Source organism: Dysidea avara, chromosome 1 (assembly GCF_963678975.1).
Source record: "Dysidea avara chromosome 1, odDysAvar1.4, whole genome shotgun sequence".
In the NCBI taxonomy this organism is placed as follows: domain Eukaryota; kingdom Metazoa; phylum Porifera; class Demospongiae; order Dictyoceratida; family Dysideidae; genus Dysidea; species Dysidea avara.
This window is the reverse complement of record NC_089272.1, coordinates 21,795,293-21,822,817: the sequence shown is the minus strand read 5'-3', so window position 1 is coordinate 21,822,817 and position 27,525 is coordinate 21,795,293. Positions and strand designations below refer to the sequence as shown.

General features: G+C 36.8%; 3 protein-coding genes across 4 annotated transcripts in view; 2 read left to right on the top strand and 1 right to left on the bottom strand.

Annotated features, from left to right (window-relative positions):
• Positions 1-8,213, top strand: part of LOC136259182 (tubulin-specific chaperone C-like) — a 24,271-nt gene extending 16,058 nt beyond the window's left edge. For both annotated transcript variants that reach the window (XM_066052656.1, XM_066052646.1), the window contains 3 exons: positions 1,962-2,040; positions 7,095-7,226; positions 7,976-8,213. In XM_066052656.1, coding sequence (XP_065908728.1) covers positions 1,962-2,040; positions 7,095-7,226; positions 7,976-8,110 — 346 coding nt within the window. In that variant the 3' untranslated portion in view covers positions 8,111-8,213. The remainder of the gene's footprint in view (positions 1-1,961; positions 2,041-7,094; positions 7,227-7,975) is intronic.
• LOC136259177 (uncharacterized) lies at positions 8,113-12,018 on the bottom strand. The gene is made up of 2 exons (XM_066052634.1): positions 11,314-12,018; positions 8,113-8,939 (listed from the first exon to the last, which is right to left on the bottom strand). The coding sequence occupies exons 1-2, from the start codon at positions 11,875-11,877 to the stop codon at positions 8,340-8,342; spliced, it is 1,164 nt and encodes a 387-aa protein (XP_065908706.1). The 5' UTR covers positions 11,878-12,018; the 3' UTR covers positions 8,113-8,339.
• Positions 12,005-27,525, top strand: LOC136259188 (uncharacterized). Its single transcript, XM_066052671.1, has 5 exons — positions 12,005-12,184; positions 13,733-13,846; positions 14,916-14,959; positions 15,088-15,202; positions 27,179-27,525. The coding sequence occupies exons 1-5, from the start codon at positions 12,085-12,087 to the stop codon at positions 27,340-27,342; spliced, it is 537 nt and encodes a 178-aa protein (XP_065908743.1). The 5' UTR covers positions 12,005-12,084; the 3' UTR covers positions 27,343-27,525.

Below are 27,525 nucleotides of genomic sequence, written 5' to 3'. Positions count from 1 at the left end.
TACCGTATCAACATTTTCTTTGTGTATCATATTTAGACACCACAAATTATTTAAAGCACTTATACTTTGTATAGTATGTACACGTTGAGCTAGATCCTCAAAACGTTTAACAACTCATGGATGCAATTACACATGATTTTGAAATTTGACTCATTTGTAGCACTGCTTGACCAGCTATCAAAATCTTTTCATTCAAATGTCTGACACAATATTTACAGCCAATCAAAATTTCCACCATACATTTCCTATGGGAAAGCCACAAAAGTACATTGTTCATTAGACAGCCCTTTCCTGAACTTGTAATGGAGCCAAAATGGACGTGTATGTTGTTGACACTTTTGCTGTCACCACTTATCTGATTGGCTGAATTGTTAACTCTCTTGAGAAAAACTCACTTTTAATTTTTAGCTGTTTTTCAGGATCCAGCTCAACTTGTACATACTATACTGTAGATACCTGTACCATACCTATTAAAGAATTAATTACAATTATATGCGGAGACCACAATCTACGGTATTTACTCGACACTCACGATGACCACATGCCCTTATTATTGGTGTAGCAGTATTTATATCATATTCTTTATTATTAGCACGGCTGATTTGCCTAGGATGTACAATCACAATATTACACTACATTACTGTGTTGCAATTACTATATTATAATGTCAACTCAGTGAAAATGTGAAATAGTGACATGCCCCCTACTCATGTTACTCTAATACAGCAGTCCCCCTAATAGAAGTCATACGTATAAATTTTTTTTTATTGAAGTAGAAATCCAAGCAATAAAAAATAGTGGAACAAGATATGAATGATAGTATTATAGTATAGCTCAGTAAGATAATTAATCCATATTTTAATTTGGTATTGTGCAAAATAATTAATTGTTATGTAGCAATTTTGTCACAGAGCTATGCTGTAATACCATCATTCATTTCTTGTTTCACTACTTTTTGTTGCTTGAATTCCTACTGTACTTCGTTAAAAATTAATAATTTTTTTATTGTAGAGGGCTAGTGTTTTTGTGACCTAAGTCATGACTCACAAAGCAGCATGATTTCTGCTTTTGTGTAGCCATTCACCGCCAGTTAGTGCTCACAAGACTGTCATTTCATTTGTTGTTCTTTTTGTCTAATATATAGTTATACAACGGGCATGAGTGCATTTATACAGGAAGAGCACAAGTGCACGTTGTATAACTACTATGCACCACTCACCTAATAGGTGGAAAGATCCTAGGCTGCAACTACATTTCTTTTATAAGGTAGAATGCCGATATCGATTGTGGCGCTCTAAAACTAACGACATTATTACGTATCAAGCATGGCCTTGACTATACAATCACATGGCAACCCCTCAATCGATTATTGTGTTGAGTATCAATTAGAATAACATTATTTTAAAAAGTGATTTGTTACAGTGGAAGCTTCAATCAAACTAGTAAGGTATGTAACTACGTTTATATATACACTGTATGTAAATAGAGTTTTACCTGCCGTGCTTGCCTCTTTGATCGCCAATGGCTGCTTTTAGATCACATGTATAACGTACAGTAGTAGTGACATTCCCTGTGTGGCCCCACAATCGAATTTCGCATGTTAGGCTATATAAGAATTCGAGTAAACAGTATAGCGTCTTGCCACCTACTAGGTGAAGTGTTGTAGTGGCCTTAGCCGCTGGCACTGTTGCAATGTAGCACAAAACTGCAGCCAGTATAAATCATATTACGCTGCGGTCAGTGCATTATAAGTTATAATGCACTCGTTGCGGTTAGTGCAGCAGTGCTATATACGAATTATAGCACTCGCGGCACCTTTGAACTGCCTACGCAGAGTGGTACATTTTATAATATAGTCATATATTATATTACTGCATATTTTGTTTCTTAAGGCCATACCATAGCATACAGCTCAATTCTTACATATAGTTACAGGAAATCTTTTTTATGTTTGTATGCAGAATATTTTCTGGACCAGTTTGTAGCTCAGTGTTTGTGGATAATTGCAAAAGTTGCATTTTTGTAGTTGCATGTCAGCAGGTATGTATGTTTGTATGTAAAGTACAGAGGAGGTTGGATCCGCTTTAAATACCACCTAAATTATTCCGTTAATTGCATTGTTAATTGCATTGTTTTGTTTGATATTTCAAGTGATCCTTATAGTCATGATACAAAACTGAAAAACAATGGATGCTCATATTGTGCTTCATGTACTGTATGCTTCAAGGCAATGTACCATGTTTCATAAAACGTGCTTGAGTTCTGGGTGAAATTTATAAATTGCGGTTTGGTAACTTCACCAGACTTGTCTATGTGTCCTATTAACAGAACAGTACTACAGGTACTTCACTGTACTTTGCTGAGATCAACATATCACCTTCCTCAATAAAGCAAGCTTTGCGTACAACTTGATTTCAGTGGTACTTAAAGAGTGTCTGCCTTCTGTGTGTGTGAAGTGTATATACATTCCATGTATATACAGTATATACTGTACATGTAATATTTTCTCTGTGTATGCACATACTACAGTTTGTATGTGTGATTATTGTCTTAGTATGGTGTTTATACAGTAGTAGTGATCACAAAGCTTTGCATTTTTCCTACCAAATAATTAGATAGAAGCCAAGCTTCGTATGATAGCACCTTGGTGAGCCTGAACCTAAATTTGCCGGTGAGTTTCTATACTACTAAACAGAAGGGGTTGACTGCTACCACCAAGCATGTGATACTCAACGATGGGTATGCTATGGGCTATACACCTTGTTTTTTTTTCACAGACATTCTGATGCATGCCTTTTGGATATACAATGTAATGGAGGCATTTACAATAGTTTTTAAGTCCCTTCCATGTTACTGAGCCTTGTTGCACAAAGATGTCAATTTTTGGGTAGCACATCAAATGGGTTCAATGAAATTGCTATTGCTTATGACTAAAAAATTGTACTAGTCTATAGTTTTTGCACCAAACCTGCTACAGCACTGAGTGGATTAAATGCTGACTGGTCCACATATTGTTTTCTCCATATTACACTGTGTGACATTCGTTGCAAATAGTGTATGTAGGTTGCTTTCTGTAATAGGTTTGACACTGCTCTTTTCTTTAATGCAGAATATAGGAGTTTTTTGGTAATGCAAAAACCTATAAGGGAAAAATTAGAAATTTTAGAATCTACAGTAGTAAGTGCTGAATGGAGCTCATCATCACTTGAATTACCTGAATGGAGCTCATCATCACTTGAATTACCTGAATGGTTCAGATCACAGAGTGATGGCCAGCTATTCTGGGAAGGTGATGTGAAGATAATTATAAACATGTTTGGCCTAGTCTTTGTATAATACACGAAGTGAAATTGTCACAACTGCCATATAAGAACTGCCTCATGTTCACACCAATCAGCCTTTTTATGGCTAAGTGTGTTGGAGTAGTTTTGCTGATAAGGAGGACTATTCTCACTATACAGAGTATATCAGAATGGGAGGCTCTGCTCCCTAAACAAGTCAAGTTGAACATGACATTCACCTCGCATTCCTTGTGTAATCAAGATTAGCTAACAATCACTCTGTGTGTGATCTGAGCCATTCAGGTGATTACATTTCAAAATGCAATTTATTTACATGTATTTATTTATTAAGGCTTTACAGCACAAGTTGTGAAGCTCTGTAGTAAAGTTGTTATATTAAGTATGTTCGAAAATGTGCAGAAAGGAAAATAATCAATGACTGGACTGAACCTCCAGTCATCTGATTTATGCTTGAACACTTGCAGGAGTCTGCCAGGCAGTCAGGATGTTTTCTTCTTACTAAATCCATGTACATGTATTAATTTGTATCCATAGGAATTCTAGAGAGTGACTCATTGTCTCAAAGCACCCCATGTGAAACCAAATGGACATTAGTTTATTTATTATGGATTACAGCACAAATGCTGAAGGTGTAGGACACCTGGTCCACTTTACTAGTTTAAGTGACAATGTATTTCAAGGACAAAGACTCCTTGACATGTACTGTATGCACGTACCAGTAAGCAACATTTAAGGCAATTGAAGTTAGAAATTGGTACAGTTGAGGACCATGGACCGCTAGTCCAAATTCCATTCCTTGTAGGGAAGCGTCTTATGTTATTGTCACGAGGTGTAGTTCCCACCACTGAAGATTTTCCAGTGCTTGAGGAGACAACTGAACCACTACCTTGTAATTCTGTTGGTTGGCTGGCATAGCTTGCTTTTGGCAGATTTTGTAGAAAGCAGCAAAATTGGGGGTAGGGTATTTACAGTAGAACCTCAGTTATCTGAACCCAGGATTCTTGGTTAACTGAACTACGGAAACTATTAGAGTATGGTGACTGTTCTATTAGGGTAGGTGAATATACTGATATTTAAAATATATATTTTATGCTGTTTTAAGGTTATTTATGTACAGTTTCAGAGATACAGAGTTTTCAGACTTATGGACCATCCCTGGTCCCAAGGGGTTCAGATAACTGAGGTTCCACTGTACAAGGCTGGGGTACAGTTACATGTCTATCTTCCCAAGTAGCTGCGACTAATGGCTGATCTAAGGATAGCATGCAGGCAGTGAGCTTCCTGTCTGATTTTCTTGTTAGAAGTGTCGCAGAATGTCCAAGTAGTAGTTCAAGCAAACAATGAAGTTTCACAGGCCAGTCTTACCCACAATTTCAGGTCTCTATAGTCACTGAGTTTACCATCATTCTCAGAAAATCTATTTTAATAATGAACCAAGGTTCTTGCGATGCACAGACCCCACAGATGTCTTGAGTATCTTTGTAAAGACCAACAACTTCCTCCCAAAATTGAAGAGTAGGAGGTGACACAATTGACACAATTGAGGGACTAATGGGATGGCATCTCTAAGGTCCACCTTGGCCATCCAGTTGCTACTCCTTGGGAGAACTTAAAATGCGTGTAGCCTCTGTGTCTTGAATGCTCTGATTTCACTTATCTGCTTAGGGTGTTTTTTAACTTTTTAAGTTCATGACAAGTCCCATCTTTCTTGGGTACTATGAAAAGAGCTAATTGATGTAAGGACGTGGTAGTACTTATATGTGACTGTCTCAGCAAAAAAAAAACCACCTAGTTTGCACAAGCATGTGTTTCGATAAACAAAGTACTGTACATGTATAAAATTACACATGCCACAAGAAAAAAATACATCAATTTTTATTGATCCATTGCTCAAAGAAACAATTAAGTCTTAAAAGTTTGCAAAGTTCTAAATCAGTGTTACGGCCCTTACTTTCGAAATTGATTGTTGCACTACTCGAGTGTGGCTACTATTGAAGTTGCAGTGCTAATATGGTATGCGAAACTGACTAAAGGGCTAAAACTATACCTTGGCTGATTTGCCAATCCATGGTGAACATATCCCAATGCTGTAGACTGATGCAAATGGAAGTTATGGCTGAGAATGTAAGCACCTGAAATTTGTAGTTACTGTACAAATCAATTTCCTTGCTCTTCCTACTGCTAGCAGCCTCTTGTCCTTGTGAAACCATACCAGCTATTCAAACTACTCTCCACTTTCTATACAACGCCACTCAAAACAAATACTGTCATGCTATAATTCCAGATCTACTCACCACAGTAGGCTGAAGTAGGCTGAAACTTAGGTGATCCATTCTTTGGACGCTGTACATAATTTTGAAAGAAAAAAAATATCTGAAGTTGTGCAAACTAGGTCAGTTTTTGCTGAGACATATGGCAGTAATAGTGCTATCACTTCAGAAATTCATGTCACAAATTATGAAGATACATGTATATGCTTGTGATAAATTGACTTATTATTTATGATCTGGTGCACTGGAGAGAGGCTGTGGGATGCTTGAGTGGAGTTAATTTCATAATTACTGTAGCCACAGGCTTGATTGTTTCTATGCTACAGTAGAATAGCAGTAGGCAGTATCAATTCCCAACAATGGTCAAGCAGTAATGATATACTGAGCTAAAGCTGGAAGAAATCACTTGAATCACATGAAGGGAAGTTACCTGTAATTTTAATTTATTTTCGAAGAACAACAGTAATATCTTTTTTTTGGAAAGAAGGGCCTCTTCGAAATACCTGAAAATGCTATACCGTATTGCAATGCTATTTTCATGACCTCTTGAACTGGCATCTCCTAAGATATGCTTGTTATACAGTAGGTGTCACATACAGTGTACATGCAATGTTTTATGCAATATACATGTAAACATGAATTTTGGGACTTTTATGTGCATGTGGCATGCCTTACAACATGCATGCCACATGTACTCCAGCATTTACAGTATGTCAACTTGTGCACTTGTCAAAAGTTTATTGTTTGTTGTTGCTATGGTTGCTGTAGCTATGTGTTATGTTACTGGCTACCCTACCATGTAGCCTAAATATTTCGATGGAAAGAAACAGTGAAAATTTTATCCATAAATGTGGCATAAGTAACATAAGAATTTTGTTGCATTTAAGGAAGTGTCAGTACAGAAAACAAACTGGCACACAACTTCCATTTCACACCGCAATAGTAAATTCATCTGTGGCAGTGCCTTTTAGGGGTTCTAGTGAGTGTCTGTTATCTCTCCTTGCTTTTTTTTATCTCCACTTGTATTGGTCATCATCCAGTGATACCATATCTATACACCCTGTACCATGTAGCTTTTCAGCTGGGTTGGCTAGCAGATTGATGGGTTCTGTAAATTCAACACTCAGTCTTCTGGAAGGGTTTTCTGAAATTAAACACTTTTTGATGTAGATAAATCTTCCATGCATGTATGAATGTGGTTATTATTTTATTTCTATAGTTGTTGATTGGTGAGCACCATTTTTCAGGGGATCCCTATTATTGTACTGTATGATAGCAATAGCTTTAAAGATAGACATTGGTTATTTTTAAAGTGCAAACAGAAGGGAAACCTCAACCTGTTATACACCCTGTGTAAATAGGGTCGATAATTGGCTTTACAGTTTGTTGTGTGTATAATTGGCATGGAATATGTATATGAACTTCTACGTATATCATGTATCCCTGTAATTATCAATAATGTGTGAATCTGACTTGGTGAATTATGTATACTCAAGAATTTTTTTTTCATACATAAATTTAGCTCCGAACCCATCAAACTGAACACTCATCTTTTTATCTTCATGTAACCAGCAAAGGAATAATCGAAGACTGTACTGAAATCAAAGTTGCACCATACAATTGGAAGTATCCAGAGTTACTTGTCCATTATCAGGTATCATAATAGACAGGCATATGCCCATGCAATCCAGCACTTGAAATTGTTTATGTAAAAAATTTTTTACAGTACATGTCTCTATGAGCAAGTGTATGGGACATAACATTTATGTTTTATCAGATATGTACACACAAAGCCTGAGAAGTGAGGGTGTATACTGTAATCGGAATAAGTGATATTATCACTCAGGGTGTGCTCACCTAATAGGTGAAAAAGCTAAGAGCACTCTTTGTGTACACTAGTATGTGATGATCGGTCAAAAACCTGTGCTAGCGCTTAAAATGTTATTATGCTTCAACTATATAGTACACACAGTAGAGTTACAATTGTGGGACCAAAGTTAAGTTTTTACTTACAGTACCTTTTTGATATATAGTACCAAGGCATATTTTCAATGTAGCAATCTTGTTCTGTGGTCTTCTCAATGGCCCACACATTGTCCAAATGATTATTGTGATCATTCCATCATCATACATGTAGAATATACAGTAGATCATCTGGTAGTTTTGTGACTACACTTCGACTTGCTAAAACTCTAACATAATGTTAAGCTGCATGTAGCTCAATACAAGTCATGTCCTTGAACTGGCTGGGTATTGAAAACTACTTTCCCAGTAAGCTAGTAAACCCTGAGTTGCACCTTTGTTAAAGTGGTAATTATATTATGTTTTGTTTTTTAAATTAGTGCTTTCTACAGTGCACACACCCTTGTCATATGATGGAGTCACCTGACTAATGTTCTATAGGTTTCAGGGTTGGATACCACCACAAATAATTGGAACAAGATTGATGATTTTAACTGGCTGTCAGTGAACGAACCTTCACCTCATTGGAAAGTAATGAATGAAAGTGAACGAATTATAGATTGGAAAGAAAGCTAACATAATATTCCACTAACTGTGCATATAATATTATTGTTCAAGAAGAGTACAAACATTTATGTATATGTACACAATTGCTAATAGCCTAAATGATAACTGCTCACTCTACAAAACCTAAGTATTACAGCATGTATAGTGGTATAATAAATATATAAGTGTTGATGAAAATTTGAGGCAATTGTCATGTATGGGTTATTAAAATTCGAGTCGAAGATTGTGTATTGCATACTCACTTTTCCTCCTCAGATGTCTCAGTGTAGTCAATTCCTTTAAACTTTTTTATGCCTGCTGTCATTTCTGTACCGTTTTTCCTTTTTGTATCATTAGCTGTATCAGAGTCATCAAGTAAGCTGTCGTTATTTGGATAAATGTGACTCGTATTACAGTCGGGTTTTGTACATGTACTAGCATGCATTGTTTTAAGTTTTTTGGCTGATAATTCCTTTAGTGCTTCTTGCACCCTACCACTCTGACCATGATGCTTTTGAACTGTGTCTAGTAATTTTCTGATCATTTCAAGAGCCTTTAATTCTGCCAACTCTGTTGCTGAAACACTTGCTTTCTGCAATTCAGACTCCTTTGCAGTTGTAGATTTTATTTCATCTGGTGATGAGTTGGTTGGCAGAATGAGCTTCAACTTTCTACGTAAGAACTCATTTTCTTTTTCTAGAATAGTGATTTGATTTTGCATGGCTTGCGTTGCTACTGAATCTCCACTTCCATATTTGTTCTGTGATGCTGCAGACTTTTTCAAATTCTCATTTTCAGAAGTCACTTGCTGCAAGTATGTGATGGTCTTTTCCAGAATAATAACTTTGCTACAAGCACTCTATAAAGTAAAGCAACGAACAACATTATTACAACTCAGCTGCTGCACAAAATATTCTTGCATCTTTTAGTACAGAAGAGTATACAGTACATGTAGCTCAGTGGAAGTATAGTGTATATGTTACCACCAAAAAAGAAATCATATACTGTATAACGGGAATGGTTCGCGGAAGAAAACATTCGCGAATGATTTACTATTTCCTTATTCGTGAGAAAACATTTGCGATTTATTGCATGAAGTTGGGTACGCGCCCACAACGAATTAACTTTTTTCTCTGGATAGCTAGGGACGCTCAACTATATGGCTGACTGACATGTTGCATACTATGCATACTAGTAGCCATGAATGATCGCTATTTCGCTGGAGAAGTAGGCACTCATGATAATGAGCGCGGACGATAGGCATGCCTATAGCCTTAAAGGCCGGGGGGCGGCACTAAAACTGAGGGTAAGACACACCATTCCGGCAAAGAGAATTGCTGGGCTGCAATTATATTTGCTCCATTTAGTAGCACTGATTTTTAACTGTCACTGAAGTTTGAATCTGTTCAAATCACACGCCACGGTCCTGCGCCTCACTGGCTATACCGTCACGCATGCAGATTAGCAAGTAGCTACCCGCTTATGCACTTGTTACATGAATGCTACATCAACTGATCCATGAGAAAAACTTTTTTGATTGTAGGAAAAATTTTGCAAGAAAACATTCACGAATGCACTTAAAATCACGAAATACACGAATGTTTTCTTCCGCGAATCATTCCCATTATACATATGTCACCAGTGATAAACGTACAGTAAATTTGTGGATTCTCTGGGACTTCCATGCTTGGAGATTTGAAATTGGCTTGAGGGATGTTTGGTTACAGATTTGTATGTAGGATTGAAAGTACAAGGACACTGATCAGTGCTTATTTACTTATGCACATTTCAGTATAATGGACACGAGTACACTGCATGCCTCAAACCTCCATAAGATTCTTAGGATGCTTGCTAATGAGTGTAAACTGTTACAGGATTTATAGTCGGTTGTCCTGTGCAAACTGAAACAGTCATTATGGTTGATAGTAACATGACAGGTAAAAAGTTTGAGCACATTTACAATTATTAGGGGACACAGTGGTACCAAGTGCATGTGTCAACACATAGGACAATGGACTGGAAAATCTTGGCTAAATATTTCAAAATAATGTTTTGCTTTGTAATGTGTTAAATATAGAAGATTATGTGAAATCCAGATAGTTCAAAATGCTCACCTGTGTAATTAATTAATCACTATAGCAAAACTTCAATACATAGGTTATAAGATTTCACAGACATTAGCACTCATTGTGTTAATGGTGCTTGGAGAGTTGCACTACACAAGGCACTCTTTGAATCAACCAGGTTACTTCATTAACACAAGTACACTGTATGGATATTTGTGTTACTTTTTGCTGTGCAACATCTACCCTTAGGCATCATTTTACAAACTTTCAATGCAAACATTTTCAACCCATTGGTTACATTACAGGTTTTAAACTTCAGATAATAAAGAACTCAAAAAATGCACTAACGTGTTGCATGGGTTTTGGCAGATCCAGTCATTTGCCACTATCATCTTTCATATTCTTTCCATCTATAGACGGGTTGCCTATTTAGGGCGTGTCCCTTGTGTAACGCGAGAAAACGCGACTTTCCGTTTTACGCATGATTACAATGTTGGTCAAGAAGTCAACAAAAAACCCATTTTTTAAAATAGTTTGATAAACGTTTTTGATTCTTCAAAGGTACAAGGTGAGTTAAAATCATCCAGTCTATCATTCTAAGTAGTAGCAAAGTCTTACAAAGAATGTTTTCAGCGAGTTTTATCGCTTTCCAAAAACCCGAGATTGAGAGAAAATCATCTTCTCGTTCAGCCTTCACCTTACACGCTGGATATGTTATAGCTCGAACTTATCTCTATAACATACTTTCTTTTCTGAAGGCTGGCTAACTCTTGCTTGCTAAAGTTAACCGAAACGTTCATTTTCTCCAATAGCCGTAATACATTTTTGACTTAGCGAACTCGGAAAGTATGTGGAAAATTTACGGCAAAACGACCACGCCTTAAAAAGGCAACCCGTCTATACATGCGTGCAGTGCAGTAATTTGTGACTAGTTCTTACTGTGACATTTTTATACGTGCATGCTCTCTACACTGGTTACTGACCTTAATCAGCTGAAACAAGCCCATACATCAACCCAATTATAATTGGTATAATTGGATGATAATGATATACATGTGAATTGTGCCCCATGATGACTTTATAAATCATGTGACACCTATATATAATCCTATTGTCCAGATCACATGAGTTTTGTTTGCCACTTATGGTGCAGTATCATCTACTCACCCTGGTTGGATGTAGGCCATCCCTTTGCTGGCATGCTGGAACCATAGTAGCTAATGTCTGTGTCAACTCATTGATTTTTTCCCTTCGTCTCCTCTCAATTATATTGTGAGATGCCTTCCTCATTTGCTCTTTCTCATTTACTTGCTTAGTTTGTTGGCAGTGATATGCTTTAGGTGCTATAGCTACCGGAGGATAAGTATACGGGCCTGTCAGTACATAATCCATTTTGGCTGGCTCTATTGTCTGCTTCACCAGATGTAGTGGCACCCAACGCTCCTCGGGTTTGCAATCGTCTGTTTCGTTCTGGGAAGAACTGCGATCATCCGATGAGGAAGCGGCACTTTCTTCTCCGTCGCCCTGCAGAGCATCGGAAAGGTAGCATATGGCGTTGTGCATGGCTACCGTATTTGACCACTTCAGTCCCATCGTAGGCATGTGGATTAGCGCCTCTAAAGCATCTTTGTAGTCCTTTTGAACACCTGGTTGTAATTGCCCCGTCGCCGACGATCTATGCATACCCTTTGGTGAGTCACTATCAGAATGAGAGCTACAATCGGAGTTCATTCTAGCCAAGAAGAAGAGCGGATATTTCTTCACACAAAACTCGTTTGATCGCTTATCAAGTACAATTCAACACCAACTCAACTCATGTTTACTACTTCACGTGAGAATAAATCACGCGATTGATAGCTGCTTTTTCATTGGCTGTTTTTCACGTGATCATGATGTGTTGACATGCCGACAAACCAAATTTGAGATCTCTTTTTGGATATGGATGTCGAAGAATGGAGGAAGCGTTACCAAGAAATCCTGACTGCTGTAGAGAACGCCTCTATAAAAACTAGAGAGGAAACAGAAAAGAGCGATAAAGGTGACTTGTACAAATGTGCGAGTTTTATTTAAACATGAACGGCTTTCTTTGGGCGGGTACAAACAGTGGACTGGGCTACTATTAAATCGTCGAATGATTAATAGGTTAAAGAATGAAACAGTATCCCTCAGAAATGACTAGACTACTTTTACCAAAACACACCGTATTTGTTGACGGTATGTATGTATCATGGACTTGTAATGATGCCAAGCAAATGCATTGTACACAGTAGTCTAAACACAGTACCGGTACAGAATGTAGGCCAAAATACAGCCAACTAATTTACACTTATGCCTATACACAGTATGCAGTGAAGGGATTACTGTTTGTCTCTACAAATTGTAAATCAATTTCATGCTATGAAATATACCATCCAGATCATGACATGTGCATAGCAGACTGTTAGTTAGTAAATCACTTTAAAATCAGATCCGACTATGCAACTGTTATGGTGAAGAAGGTGCACTGGTAGAGAAGATACCATGTAGGTTATAATTATTTGATATATATATGTATACTATATAATTACAACGATATCCATGGGAAATCTCAACTATACAGGTTGGCATGTAACAAAATAGACAGGCAATGTAACAAAACAATAACATCATTCCAATAATTCACTTCACTCCATCATTATACATGTTAGGATTGAGACAATAGTTCAAAGCTTGGTTTGGTTTCATAACATTCAGATGCTGCTTTACCTCACCGAAGCTTCATTATCATGGATACTAACAAGTTTAACCAGTTGCATAAGTATTGCCACTCCTTGTGGAAGTTGCCATTTATGTATTTCTGGTGTAGTTATATAGTCTAACAATGGAGCTATAGCTAAGTGTAGGAGTTTGTACTAGCCATAGATAGCTGGTAAAACACAAGAAAGCTATAGTATATATGTTTATGATATTCGTTGCTTGCCAATATTGTTTCACAATTAGAAGAAACTGGCCACGAGCCATTAAATTCCATTAGCCAAACTTAGCCTAGTACCACTTTTAAAATTGACCATTACTTCCCTCAGTATAGCGATTTTCATATAGTCTTTCTTCAATTGTATAAAATGATTTTCTTGCGTGCATGCATGTATGGGAGCCGTTATTAACTCTTGGTAGTACAGGTATATATAAAGTATGACTCACAAAAGAATAATTATTAATCTCTTGAGCTTATTATGCTAGCTACCTCTTCATGAGGTAGTACATGTTACGTATGTTGTTGGCTATGAATATGTCATTATCAATCTACCATATTTACTTTGTTAAATGCTGCGGCATTTATTATCTTAGTTCATAAAGTGATCCAGCGACTATTCAAATTTGACCACAACTTGATGCTCGAAAGCAATGTTGAAGCCCTTATTTTCAAAATTGATTGTGGCACCACTCAAGTGTAGCTATTATTGAAAGTGCGGCATTTAACCAAGTGAATACAGTATGTTCTTAATTGTAGAATATTTTCTAATTCCTCATACTTTTTGTGCAACTACACTGCATTAAGAATTTTGTATGGACTGGCTTGATACTCATACATAATGTGTGTTTTTAGCATTTTCAGCTCTTGAAAAGGAGTTGTTAACCCAGCTACAAGAATCAAAGAATAAGATTTCTATACTTGAAGAACGATTATCCTTGTGCAGAGATCAAAATGATCAGCTTTTAAGTATGTATGTTTTATTGTGTGACTCCTGTGTTTTGTGTTTCATTAGTTGTTGAATACAATACTCACCTTGTGCTTGTGGCTATAACTATACATTACTGTCATTTACATACATGTGTATATATAAAGCCATTATTTCAAATCCAGTTTTACATGCTGTGTAGGATAGAATCTACCCTATGACAGCTGTTCTCTTAGAAAACCACTTCCCAAGACCTGCTATTTCCCATAACAAAAACTTTCCTTCTCATGATTAGCATGGATATGAGTGTGGCTGCGATATTTGTATTTAATCAGAATGGAGATTGTTGGAATTAATGTTTCTACAGAGAATGACTGTATACTTTACTATCAATTATATGGGAATGCTGGTTTTATTGTCTGTTAGGAGTATTGTAGCTCACTAATGGTTGAGCTAGTTTTCCACACATTTTATACTGATTCCTTACCTTCCAGAGCGTCCACTGTACAAGTGGCCCACAGCAAAGTTTCCCATCATTTTAGGTATTTTTTATGAGGCTAAAGGCAAGCTCTAGTTTGTGGGGTGGTAAAAGGGTCTAAGTTATGAGCCATTCAGCTGCAGGACTCAAAATTGGCTAAAATTACAGGAAATTTACTGTGCATACCTCACAAAGCTGTACAGCCACATCCAGCAATCCCTAACTTGACCAGAGCTCCATCAAGGCCTCAGACAGCTCGTATAGCTGACCACTGGGCTTGAAAAAACAGACCACATACCCTGTAACTCTGACAGTGAAATTTGATTGTATTACTAGTGTATTTACGTGGCTTTGTGTTTGTGGTGAAAAATCAATTACATGGGTGGGCAATAAGACAGGTTTCTCAGACCCAGTCACATTATGCTCTCTGTACTTTTAGCCGGAACACATACATAAAAGCAACTTTCAAACTCTCTCCAAAGGACCTCTGTATTGCTTTCTGTCTGTGTGTGTGTGTGTGTGATTTAAGTTAATTACCTCCTGGCCACATTGGCAATTGCTGTCTGCCCAGTAACATTAAACAATAAATAAACACTTTTATACATAAAAACAATGTGGTTTAATTTGTATAGAACAGCAAGAAGCATCATCAGTAATACATCATAGTTCTTTAGAGGTAAATGTTAATGTTGTATGTTTGGCACGCATGCATGCACACATACCTCCATACATGTATGCATGCATCATAATATCTACATTTATGATATTTGCATAATTACTGCATTTGAAATCAACTATTTACAGGTTTCAGAAACTCATAATTCTGTACTGAACTTGTACAGAGGTTTGAGCGGAGTTTGCATTGAGCATGTAGGAGTGAATGAATTTCATGGAGTTGTTGATGTAGGAATATTAAGTGGTAAGTACTATGTGTGTTGTTTAAAATTTTAAATGCAACATGCTGCATGCATATTGATTCCTGCTTCTTAGGGATTAGGGAGTGTTTGACTCCATACATACGTTGCCATTGGAGCCCTAATTTATCATTTTTAGTTTGTTATGTTATACCTGCTTTACTTGTATTTGATTATTGATGTAACAACACAAGTGCTGTAGGACACCTGGTCCATACAGCCTGTTTAAAGATAGACTGGACCTGGGCAGCCTTGATCCTACAACCATCCAATTTACAGTATGTTCAAATCCTTACAGGAGTCTGCCAGGATGTTTTCTCCTTGATCATTTCAGAATATCTTGATTGGTGTGGTTGTTGTGTCTTGTTTTCTGTAGCAAAATTACAACTATTACAGCTAGATCATTAAGGGACATGGTAGCCGTCCTCTGATCATTAAGGACATGGCAGCATATTCTGATTGTTTAAGAGTGTGGCCTCGTACAATTGTTTTTAACTACAGCTACTGTACAGGGATCTACTCCCACTTACAATACTTTAAGTGCTTCAAATAGTTCTGTGATGTGTAAATATGCTTCTCTAAGGAAGGTGTCAATACAGAAAATTAATGCTTTGGTATGGTTTCCTTAAGTGTCAATACAGAGAATCAATGCTTTGGTACAATTTCCTTGCATTAATTGAAATCAGAAGAGGCATACACCACACATGAGTTTGTAATGGTGGCATAGCTATAGGCTGATCTCTAACCTTGCGAATGTGATCATGCTGGCAGGTACTGTAGCAGACAAACAGACCAAAATTGGGCTTAGACAATGTTTAGCATTCGGTTTCTTGTTTTGAACACTGATATTTCTATTATGGTTTTTTAATAGCAGAATTTTGGTGGTGCCAGTGGCGTATCTGGACTTTCTCTATTGGTAGGGCACATCTCCAGCACTGCATATGCTGCCAAAGGCAACATTATCTAGGGGGTCTAGAAGCATGCCCCCCCAGAAAATTTTTTATTTCAACAGCTGCAAAATGGCATCTTAGGCCATTCAGCTACAAAAAAAACATGCTTTTAAATTTTCATGAAGCATAATAACCTGTTCAGATTGTACACAACATTATTACCTATACAATTAGCTATGTCAACTGAATTCTAATGTTTTTCTCAGATTTTCTACAGCTAAAAATGTCAATAGCATCATCTAAAGGTATTGAACTAGCCAGCTCGCTTTTGATGGAATACTGTTAAGTCTGTTATCCTTTGCTCTGTCATAGTTGACCTCAAGTGTGATTTAATCCTTTTTAGTGTTGAGAAAGATCTTTCGCAACTTGCAGTACTTATAGCTATTGCCATGGATATTTTTTACCAATTTGAGTAGTTCTGGAAAAGCATCCGTCACAGAAAGAAGGATGGAGTATACATCTTGCAAAGTATCAATGCCTTTCTTCTTATCAAACATTTTCTTAGCAAGTTTAGCCTCAATCTCAACTATTTCTTTGTCAAACCCATACATTTCAGCAAATGGACTAAGCTCTTGTGGCAGCAAAAAATTCATTCCAAGAGGGTTACATGCTTGGATGGCATGTATAATATTCATGTTTTTTTCATCAAATCTTTGTGATAATTCAGAAAGAAAAGTATCAATTGCAGGAAAGAAAAGAGCTATTTTGTAGCTATCACTACTTGACAAATTATCCCTTGATCCAGTTGTCTCCAAGTACAACACCATCCCTGTTTCAACTAGGAAGCCTTTGCTGTGTGGTCCTAGTGGTCTCAGGCTCTATTTGTATTTTATGAAGGTCTGCAATACTTGTAACATAATAAAACAGCTTTTCCCAGTAAACATTTGTCCTGAAATCATTCAGGGTATATTTTGTAGCAACCACGAGATCTATAGTTTGAGAAAAATCAATTTGAGGACTTTGCAGTTGATCAGATAGACTTTTGGTACATGTCAAAATTTTATCAAATGCAACTAGATTAAGCAAGAAAGAAAACTTGGCAATTTGATGGTACAGACCATTTGCTTCCACAACTTTGTCAGAATCTGTTCCATCCCTTATAGTTTGCAAAGTAGCTAAAATGGCATCGTATGTTCTACATACAGCATTTGCAACTGCATATCGGCAAGTCCATCAAGTCTCACAAGCTTCTGTAGCTGATAAGACTGTTTATCGGGATGTAGTTCTTGTTGAGTACTAACAAAGATAGCATGAACCTTTGTGGTTGACAGAAAGCAGTACAATGACTGTAAAAGTGAGAAAAATGTGGAAGCACTTGGCAAAAATCACACACTATCAACTAATACCAAGTTTAGTTTAGTGTATGTGTATAACAATGCACATATTGGGCATGTGCAACAACATCTTTTATACGACTTTGGACTCCAGATAGATGCCCACTCATGACAGCAGCACCATCATAACATTGAGAAACAATCCACCGTGGGTCCAATTAGGTGTTTTACAAGATATCATTAAATAACCCCTCAGCTGTCTGGCTGGCAGTATCAACAAAAGTTAGAAAATGTTCATGAATTACTGTAAGCCTGTGACATCAGCAAATGTAAAACAATTGAATTTGCTCTACCTTGCTGGCATCCCTTGCTTCATTAACTAAAAGAAAACATCTTAGCTTCTTTAATGCAATCACAAATAGAATTCATAACCGTATCACCAAAAATAGTTATAATTAAATTTTGTACACATGGTGAAGTGTACATAGCATTTCTTGGACCATTTTCTAGCCTTTCTTTGACAATGTGATCATGTTCAGCAATAGAATGAAATATCTTCAAAAAATTTCCTCTGTTTACCGGTGGATCTAATTCCCGATGCCCTCTGAAAAGAATATCTTGCTTGTACACAGTAACAAAATTTGAGCAACAGTTTTCAAGTAATGTCTGTTGTGGTCAATGAGCTTTTTGTCTTTGCATATGTGCTCTATTATCTATCAGTAAACCTTTCTTGGAATTTGTCATATAATCCTTCCAAGTTGACATAGCTTGCTTGTGACTGCTGCTATTGTTGTGTTTAAACAGCATTCCACTTTCTCCAGTAGCTTGTTTCCAATCGCTGTAACCAATTTCTGTAATTGTATTAACACCTTTCTTTAACCCAGCAGAAATAACAAAAAGATGAAAGGGAAAACAGAATGCTGCATCCTGTTCTTTAGAATACTCTAACCACTGGTATTCTAAACCATTGTGTATTAAAGGATCTTTTTTTCCCATGAAGTATAGTAACTGAATAATTCATAATAGGCTGAACAGGTGAAAGGTTTGCTGCTGTGGCAATATCTGATGGAGCCTTAGGTACTGACTGTTTTGTAGGGTTTACGTCGTAAGGGAACTAAAGTTGATCCACCAGTATGGACTGTGTCAGTAGCAGTACTAGATGTGCTACAGTTTTTGTCATGTTGCAGTAGGTTGTTACAGTGTTTGATGATAGATCACTACTAGCTGAAATTTCACTAGAATCACTACCACAAGAATTGGTTTCCAAATGGACTTGTGTTTCATCTACTTCGAATAATGTAGTTGAGTTTAGTGAATTGCATGTAGAATCATAATCATTAATTATCGATTCATCCAGTGATACAGCTGTTGGTATACTCACATCATTTACAATAGTTACTGTTTCCTGCACTGACTGTTCTGCTTCCCTGATTTCTTCACCAATCTTATTCTTCTTCGAAACAATTGTCAAACAGTGTGGTTTGCATCAAAAGTGACACGTGCCGCCCAAAATACCACCCTTAAAAACCAGCGTAGAAACTTCTTATGTGACGAAAATCACCTTTACGGAATAATATTAGTCCATTCAACTTCAAATGTAGTGTTAAAAACAAGAAAACACTTACTGGCAGCCAGATATAGAATTTTTTTTAAATCATCAAAACTCGAAATTTCGTCTCACTCACTCACTGACCACAGTCGCAAGCCTAGAGCCCAAACGAAGCAGCGCACAGTCACCATTTTTCGCCACAACAACAAACTCACCAGTGGAATGTGCCTTTTGGGATTCCGACAAGTGTATGCTCTGTGCGCCTTGTCTTTTCTTTTATCTTCAATCAGGCTGCTTGTCTTCTTCATGCAACGAAACCATACCGAGGCATTAATTTTCCATATCAGCACTTTCTTTAAGCAGCATAATAGACGTCACAAAATTATTTAAGGCACTTAGACTACGCTACTGTACGGAGGTACCAGTACTGCGCGATAGGTCACAAGGTCATGCCCATTTTTATCCTACGTATTATTGATCTATCGATCAAAACCACAATGACCACACCCCTTTTATGCTAGCTGTATTTGTGACCACACACCTTCAAGTTGGTAGACTGATTCGAGATACTCTAGTCTAATAACTAATCGAAACCATGATGACCACACCCCTTTTTGGGGCAAGCACGCATCTTCGCAGGCCGACTAGAGATACTCTAATACAGCAGTCACCCTAATAGAACAGTCACATGTTTATAGCTAGCTGTATGCTTTAACAAAATAAACTAAACAAACTAGTATATTAAAAGTTAATAAATTTAAAAATGAAGTAGGGTTTTAAGCTATAAAAAGTAGTGAACAAGAGATGAATAATGGTAGCTATTACAGCATAACTCAGTGTTAAATCCCTACTTTGGCATGGTATAACAATTATTTTGTGTTCAATGCCAAAGTAGGGATTTTCCACTGAGTTAGTAATAGCTACCATTGTTCATCTCTTGTTTCTCTACTTTTTATAGCTTAATACCTACTTCATTTTTAAATTTATTAATTTTTAATAAATTTTAGTAAGCGTTAACTGCTTAAGGCACTTCGCCATACAACTTTTTGCATATCTGTGTATGTGTACTTGTGGTAGCTAGCTACATATTAAAACAAGACAACAAAATAAACACATAAAACACTAGCTAGCTATACCAAGCTATATACATGATGACACACTACAAATCTTACAAGGAGCTATAGATAAGATGATAAAAGTATAAACTGCAAGGACACCAAGACACGTCCAATAATAATCACTTATCACCAGCAACATGTGCATTTGATTAATCACATGCTGAATTGGTGGCATTAATTAGAATCGTCATAATTAATGGTTTCATGACTGCTCAATTATTGCCTCGATACCAACAAGTTGGTGAGTAATTTAGTATATTCACTTATTAGATATTGCAATGACCCATGAAAAGCTGGTTATTGTGTGGGTTTTGTAATCTTCAGTTTGGTAATACACTAGCCAAATTTAGTAGGGCCTTGGCCCTACAAAGCCCTGCTGCAGATATGCCACTGGTGGATGCCCTTCATTTGGGTAAGGGAGGGCCCTACTATAGTGTAGGCAGTATTGAGCTGAGCCCTGAGAAAACAGTTAAAGCAGAAAGGTGGAATTTTTCTAGGAGAAATAGAATTTCAGTCAACCTGTACAGGTGTATGTAAAATGATTTCACATTAAATTTTCGTCTTTTCTGGACCTGTGGCACACAGCTTGAACAGTACAGCTCAATTAGTGCCTACCAATTATCTCGTCAGTGCATGAGAAAGTAGATGAGAATATTAACTGATTATATCATATATTATAGCCCTTACTAAGTGGAATTGGAAACTGATGATACGCCACATTACCAGAAGCACGAGAAGCTGTAATTGTGCCTTTTGAACAAGACTTTTGTGCCTGCCTGAACCTGAGCTACCTGTATCAGATTCCATGATGGGTTAGTTCATTCCATCCTTGCATCTGTTCTTTACATGTAGTTGATGTTAGTTAGCTGTACTGCTTCTGAGTCAACTGCAGTGAGTTGTTCTATTCTGAGAATACATGTAAGTTTCTTGGCTACAGGTGTAAGTGCATGAAATATCTTACTAATAGAGTAAGTGATTATTATAATAGAGTGTTTGACTGCTCTATTAGAGAATCTTTTTTAATTTCCGGATTTGCAACCCCGTTATTCGATGGCATCACATGATGTGATTCTGAACAGTGTTTCTATAAGAAGCACCCTAGCCCAGGATACGATTTGATATACAAAAAGTTTGTTGATGCATTATTCCTGGGAGTTAATAGTTAAGGTAGCGCTAAAGCAATAACGCGCATTCTTGACAACAATCTGCTGCATCTCAACATGGTCTCAATTTTAAGACATATTGAAAGCTAGTACTTAATTTTGCATGCAAATAAACTATACATACAGGAATCTGTCATTCGTAGAGAGTATAAAGCATAGAACTGCTCTCATACCAAGAAAATGGTGGTACTTAGTAGACCACAGGAGACACATTATCTCTCAATAACCTCAAGTTTTAGCTCCAATACTTCACATGAAGAAAGCATATTATTACAAGAATCATTCTACGTATCAATAAGTGGAAGCGATTTACAAGTCGAAATATATGACGTTGAGAGCCTTGTTCCACCGTTCGCACGAAGTGAAGAAGCCATAGAATGGATATATGATATACTGATACGTAGAATTATTCAGACACTATTGCTCACCATTCATACAAAGTTTTGTGACTGTTCAACCTGTATCTACGAAGAAAAGACCATGTTTGTAATGGGCTGTAAGGTGAGTCAAAACAAATAATGATTATTAGTGGTGCTTGTTTTCAAGTTGTCAAGGTTGTTAATTTGTTGTAAAGGTGAGTAACATTCCACCTGAACTGTGTAACGGCAGCTGCTTATTGTTTTCACTAACAACTCACTTGTTATTCTTGGCTGTTTTTACTTGGTAAGTTTATTATGGTGTAGCACCTAATTAGCCCTGCCCGATTTACCACAATGTTACGTCACCTATATTTGCTATGGCTTCTTGTGCGCTTCATTGTTTTATTGCCAGTGTTGGGCGAGTTACTTTTTATAAGTAACTAGTTACATATTACATATTACTTACAACTAAACTATTTAGTTACAGTTACATATTACCAAGAGTCCATAATAATATTATGGACTCTTGATATTACCCAAAAAATAAAGTAACTATAATAATATTACATATTATATTACTTTGTGTCCACAGCCTTAAGCTGTCACGTGTGAAACTACCACCTTATCACATGACGTGATTGTGTTGTTGCACAATGTGAAAATCTTGGTTATAAGTAAGAAGCTGGTGAATAAGCTACTGTACATTCAGTAGGCTTCGTTACTTTGTTGTGGCTGGGCATTACTCAAAGGATTACTAACGAGATTAATAACTTCATTACTTGTAGTAATAATATTATGTAATATTAGATTCGTTACAGTAACTATATTACTTAGGTAACGCGTTACATTTGTAAGTGAGTTATATTACCTGTTTTTATAGCGTATTTCGTTATATTACTTGGTTACCACAAAAGTAATAATATTACGTAACGCGTTACTCCCAACACTGTTTATCGCCACCTTAATAGTGTCCCCTGTTTTATGAGATTGTTATTTACTCAATTTCGTTTTGATTTGTATTTTTTTAATGCATACAGTGTACAGCAATTTGTTGTAATTTAATTCCATGTATTTTTAATTATTTTGGTACTGTACTTCATTATCACTTTTTGTTGCTAAGGAACATCTAGGGTGTTTTTTATGAAAATTGGCAGTCAGCTCTTCATTTTACAAGTACAGTACATAAGGGACACTCCCCTTTCAACTCAAAGGGACACACTGTCTAATGCATACCGTATTCGGCCAGTTAATAGCCAAGGATACTATGACTTTCAGCAGCTGTGCGATGGCGGCTACTATGACTTTAGTGGCAGCTGCCCACGCTGTTTATATGGATTGTGACTGACCTTGTTTAATCTTCCTTTAATGCTGTTAACTTTCTCTGAAATGCTATTTCCTGGCTTAAAACAACTCCTTTGCGCATGTCTTATCAGCACTTGCATCAGTATATGTGACCGGTACTGCGAAAACCCAGCACAATGGCGCATTTTTCATATTCTATATTTATAATCTACTAAGCCAAGTGTATGCTCTGACCCAAGTTTCAGCCTTGTATGCCAACAGCTTTCGGAGTTACAGCCCTACATAGTAACAATGGAAATATATTTCTGGAGTAGTAAGGTTTTGTTCTATTTAAAGCTTACCTTGACATGTAGCTATAAATACTCCATTACTCATTCATCACTACTGAAATAAATTCAGAGGTTTGCTGTTATCTTAGTTCCTTTCACTTTGTATATCATGATTTTAATAAATCCAGGCGGTTACTAGTGTGACTAACAGTTGAGTACAACAGAAAGAGCTTGTAGCTTTGTAGCGATTGGGTAGTGAAATATAGTAGAAAGTATTTTATAGCTTAGTTAGGTTGTTTTATCGTAGATGAAGTTTCGTGCGTGATCGCTGTTGCAGTCTGAGCCATCGTAGCTAGCTAATTATGTTCTTGGCAGAGTGGTTACAAGGTGAAGAATGTATGTTATAGCTGAATTGTATGTTACAGCTATTGTGTGAATTGGCTTACTTGAAGAAGTTGATCTGGTCCGGTCTGGTCTGGGTTTTCTAAACCCCCGATTAGTTTGGCTGGTTTTAGTGATTTACAGTGTGTTGTTTTCATAACATTCCATAAACAAATTCTTTGCATAGCTGTACTGTATTTGCCCAAGTGTGCTGTATTTGCCCAATTAACTGCATAACTGTACTATATTTGCCCAATTAGCTGCATAACTGTTCTGTTTGACTCATACAGTACAGTTATGCAGCTTATGAGCAATACGATACGCAGCATCGCTTTGATCCTCCCATGCAAAATACAATACACATGCATACACAAGTACACAGATAATCGGCACATTGATAAAAAGTACTGAAACAAGCTGGAGTAGTGCACGATATTAAATCACAGTAAAACAATAAGAAGTGTTATATCCTTACTGTGCATTTCCATTATGGTATCTTGAGCACAGTAGGGCTATAACACTCCTTATTGTTTTATTGTGATTTAATATCGTGCACTACTCCAGCTTGTTTCAGTACTTTTTATCGATGTGCTATGGTCCCTACTCTAGTTGAAAATTCTAAATTTTTCTGTGTAGTTGTTTGTTAACGTTTTTTGTAAATAATTATTGTGACTGGTGAACCCACGCATACCGCATCTGAAATGGCACCGTGTGCCCCAATTATCGTCTGAAAAGTGAAGTATCCACTATGCTTCGTTGTCAGCTATATTCAACGCGTTACGCAGCATTTCGAATAAAGAACTGTTTGAAAAGCACCTCTGCTATCATAATATCCACTATGAAAAATACAGACGTTTTCTGTTACAAAGGGAAGCCATCACGTGCTACCACCAAATCAACACTTTTCGCTGTCAGCAAAGATGAATGGGACACAAAGGAGGACACTGGTAAGTCCATGAAGAATGCACTGTATGTACTGCGGTATGCCAAAAGGCACCTGTTGGGCCGAAGCAACGTCAAACAGTGAAAAATCAAGAGTCGTTATCGAGTTACGCTTGTCTGAAGGCATCAGTCAGTCATTTACTCAGTCAGTCAGTAGAAAATTCCGTTAAATAATTTAAAATATTTTTTTTTAATTCCATAGCAACTTGTTGAAAACGTTTCAGGTCGATCTGAAAACTTGTTTGGGCTTAGTTTTACCTAACCAATACTGCCTCATTGTCGTCAAGGAAAATTGAGGCTGGTTTTTGGGTGATGTTATCCCGTGGGCCATGCCTACTCCTTTGTGGTCCCTACTATACAGTACTATCGTACTGTATGATACATACAGATACATACATACATACATACACCTTGCACCGATATGAGATTTTGCCGATATTCCGATAACCGATATTGAATAATATTTTCAAGCTGATAAACGTAGCCGATCCGATACAGCACAGCATGTCTATCTTGTAGCAATTTTTACTAGAAATTTGATTGTGAAGGGTCAATTTAGCTTGTTTATAGCAGCAGTATTGCTATAACAACAGCTGACAGTACAGTGAAGCAGTAATAACAACATTGTAGTGCAGGAAAATGCAACTCGATGCATTTGTAAAAATCATGAGCATGTGTTTCAGATTACATACATAATATCTGTATCTGCTGCTTTTTTCATCAAGGTGCCAATCCGATACCGATATACAAAAAATACAGCCGATATATGGCTTTTCCAATAACCAATCCGATTATTGGTGCAACACTAGCATACATACATACATACATACATACATACATACATACATACATACATACATACATACATACATACATACATACATACATACATACATACATACATACATACATACATACATACATACATACATACATACATACATACATACATACATACATACATACATACATACATACATACATACATACATACATACATACATACATACATACATACATACATACATACATACATACATACATACATACATACATACATACATACATACATACATACATACATACATACATACATAGTAATACATACATACATACATACATAGTAATACATACATACATACATACATACATACATACATACATACATACATACATACATACATACATACATACATACATACATACATACATACATACATACATACATGCATGCATACATACATACATGCATACATACATACATACATGCATACAGACATGCACACACAATTTTTGTCATTACTGATTTCATGAATCCAGGTGCATGTGCAAGTAATTTAAATATCATGAAAACTAAAGCTGCTACAGCTTGGTGGGAGGGTGAGGGTGGATTTGGTTGGGACACTGGAGGCTGCCCTCCACTTGCCCTGCTACCAGAGATTCAGCCTCACCCTTCACATCTACAAGTTCTGTATCACTGGATAGGGCCCTGTATGATTGCTCAGTGCACTGCAGTTTGCTTACGGTATATTCCATTTCAGCTAGTTTCTTAGTGATTTATCCCATTTTCAGTGTTGTGCATGCGTATACAGTACTGTCCAAGCACAACATCGTTTCTCATGAGTGCGCACGATTAAAAAGCAAGAGCATGGCAGCCATTTCATAATGACTTGCTAGAGAAATGGTTGCCACGCCCTTTAATTAGAGTTTTTAATCGCAAGAAATGACTTGGGCGGTACCGTATGTACTTGTATGCATCATACCTCGTCCAGGATAAATAAGGGCTGTCACCACTTGTTTCCATAGCATATGAAAGCTATGTGTGCCAGCTATTAAGAGATGTATACAATGAAATTATATACAGTAGACCCTCAGTTATCCAACTCTCTGAAATTGGAAGTGACTGTACTACCGTAAGTGTATGTTCTATTAGGGTATATATCAACAGAGCTCTATTAAATGTGTGTGCTTCAGTTATCCGAACAGTTCACTTCTGAACACTTAAACTACCACTGCTTGAAACACATTGGGGTCAGATAACCAAGGGTCCACTGTGCAGTGTAATCATTGTGCTATCCGGTTTGGTTGCCTCTTTACAATAAGTTCCTCAAACAACTTGAATCTATTCAGAATCGAGCTGCTCACTGGAGTCACTTTAACCCTTCTACGTTCACATGTACATGGTCACCATCATCAGGATCCTGCCTTTCTGAACTTACTTGGCCTTCCATTTACACACGGCTCATCACCATATCATTGTTATTTTTGTATGACTTGATGCATCACTGCACTTTGATTACTTTTGATGATCACTTCAAATTTAATTGTAACAACACAAGATCTCATTCTAGGACACTTATGACTAAATCATCAGTGATTAATGCATATCGTTACTCTTTTTTGTACATGTAGTTTTCTTGTGGAATAAATTACCAACTTCTGTATGTAATGTAAATTCACGTAAGGTTTTTCGTTCTGCTGTACTTAGTCATTTCGCATGTGTATAACTTCTTGTTTTTTTTTGTTTTTTGTGTTATGTTAATGTTTTTTTTTGTGTTGTGTGTCATTATTTGTTTGTTTGGTGGTGTTCTTATAGGCTCTTTAACCTTTTACTCTCCCCTGTGAATTTCACAAGTTAATAAAAATCAAATCAATCAATCTATTCCTGATGTAGGTTTGAGATTTTCTCTAAAAGAAGATGATCAATTTTTGGAATACTATTATCAGCCTCTGCACATTCCTCCAACTGTAACTGATGACTTCAGCAACCCATTTTGTTTTCCCAGTGACATGATTGTGAAGTTCCTCCAGAAATTACACAGTGCTACTTTATCATAAACTTATAAATACTGACCTTTTTATATGATGATTTTTCTATTCATGCGTGTGCATTTCATTTGTGTGTGCTGTACGTACTATGGCACACTTGTCTCATCATGGTGTACATATTGTAAATGCAGTTTGTGTACAACTTTATCTTTAATATTCATCAATGAACAGTTATGAAATGTAATTGGTATT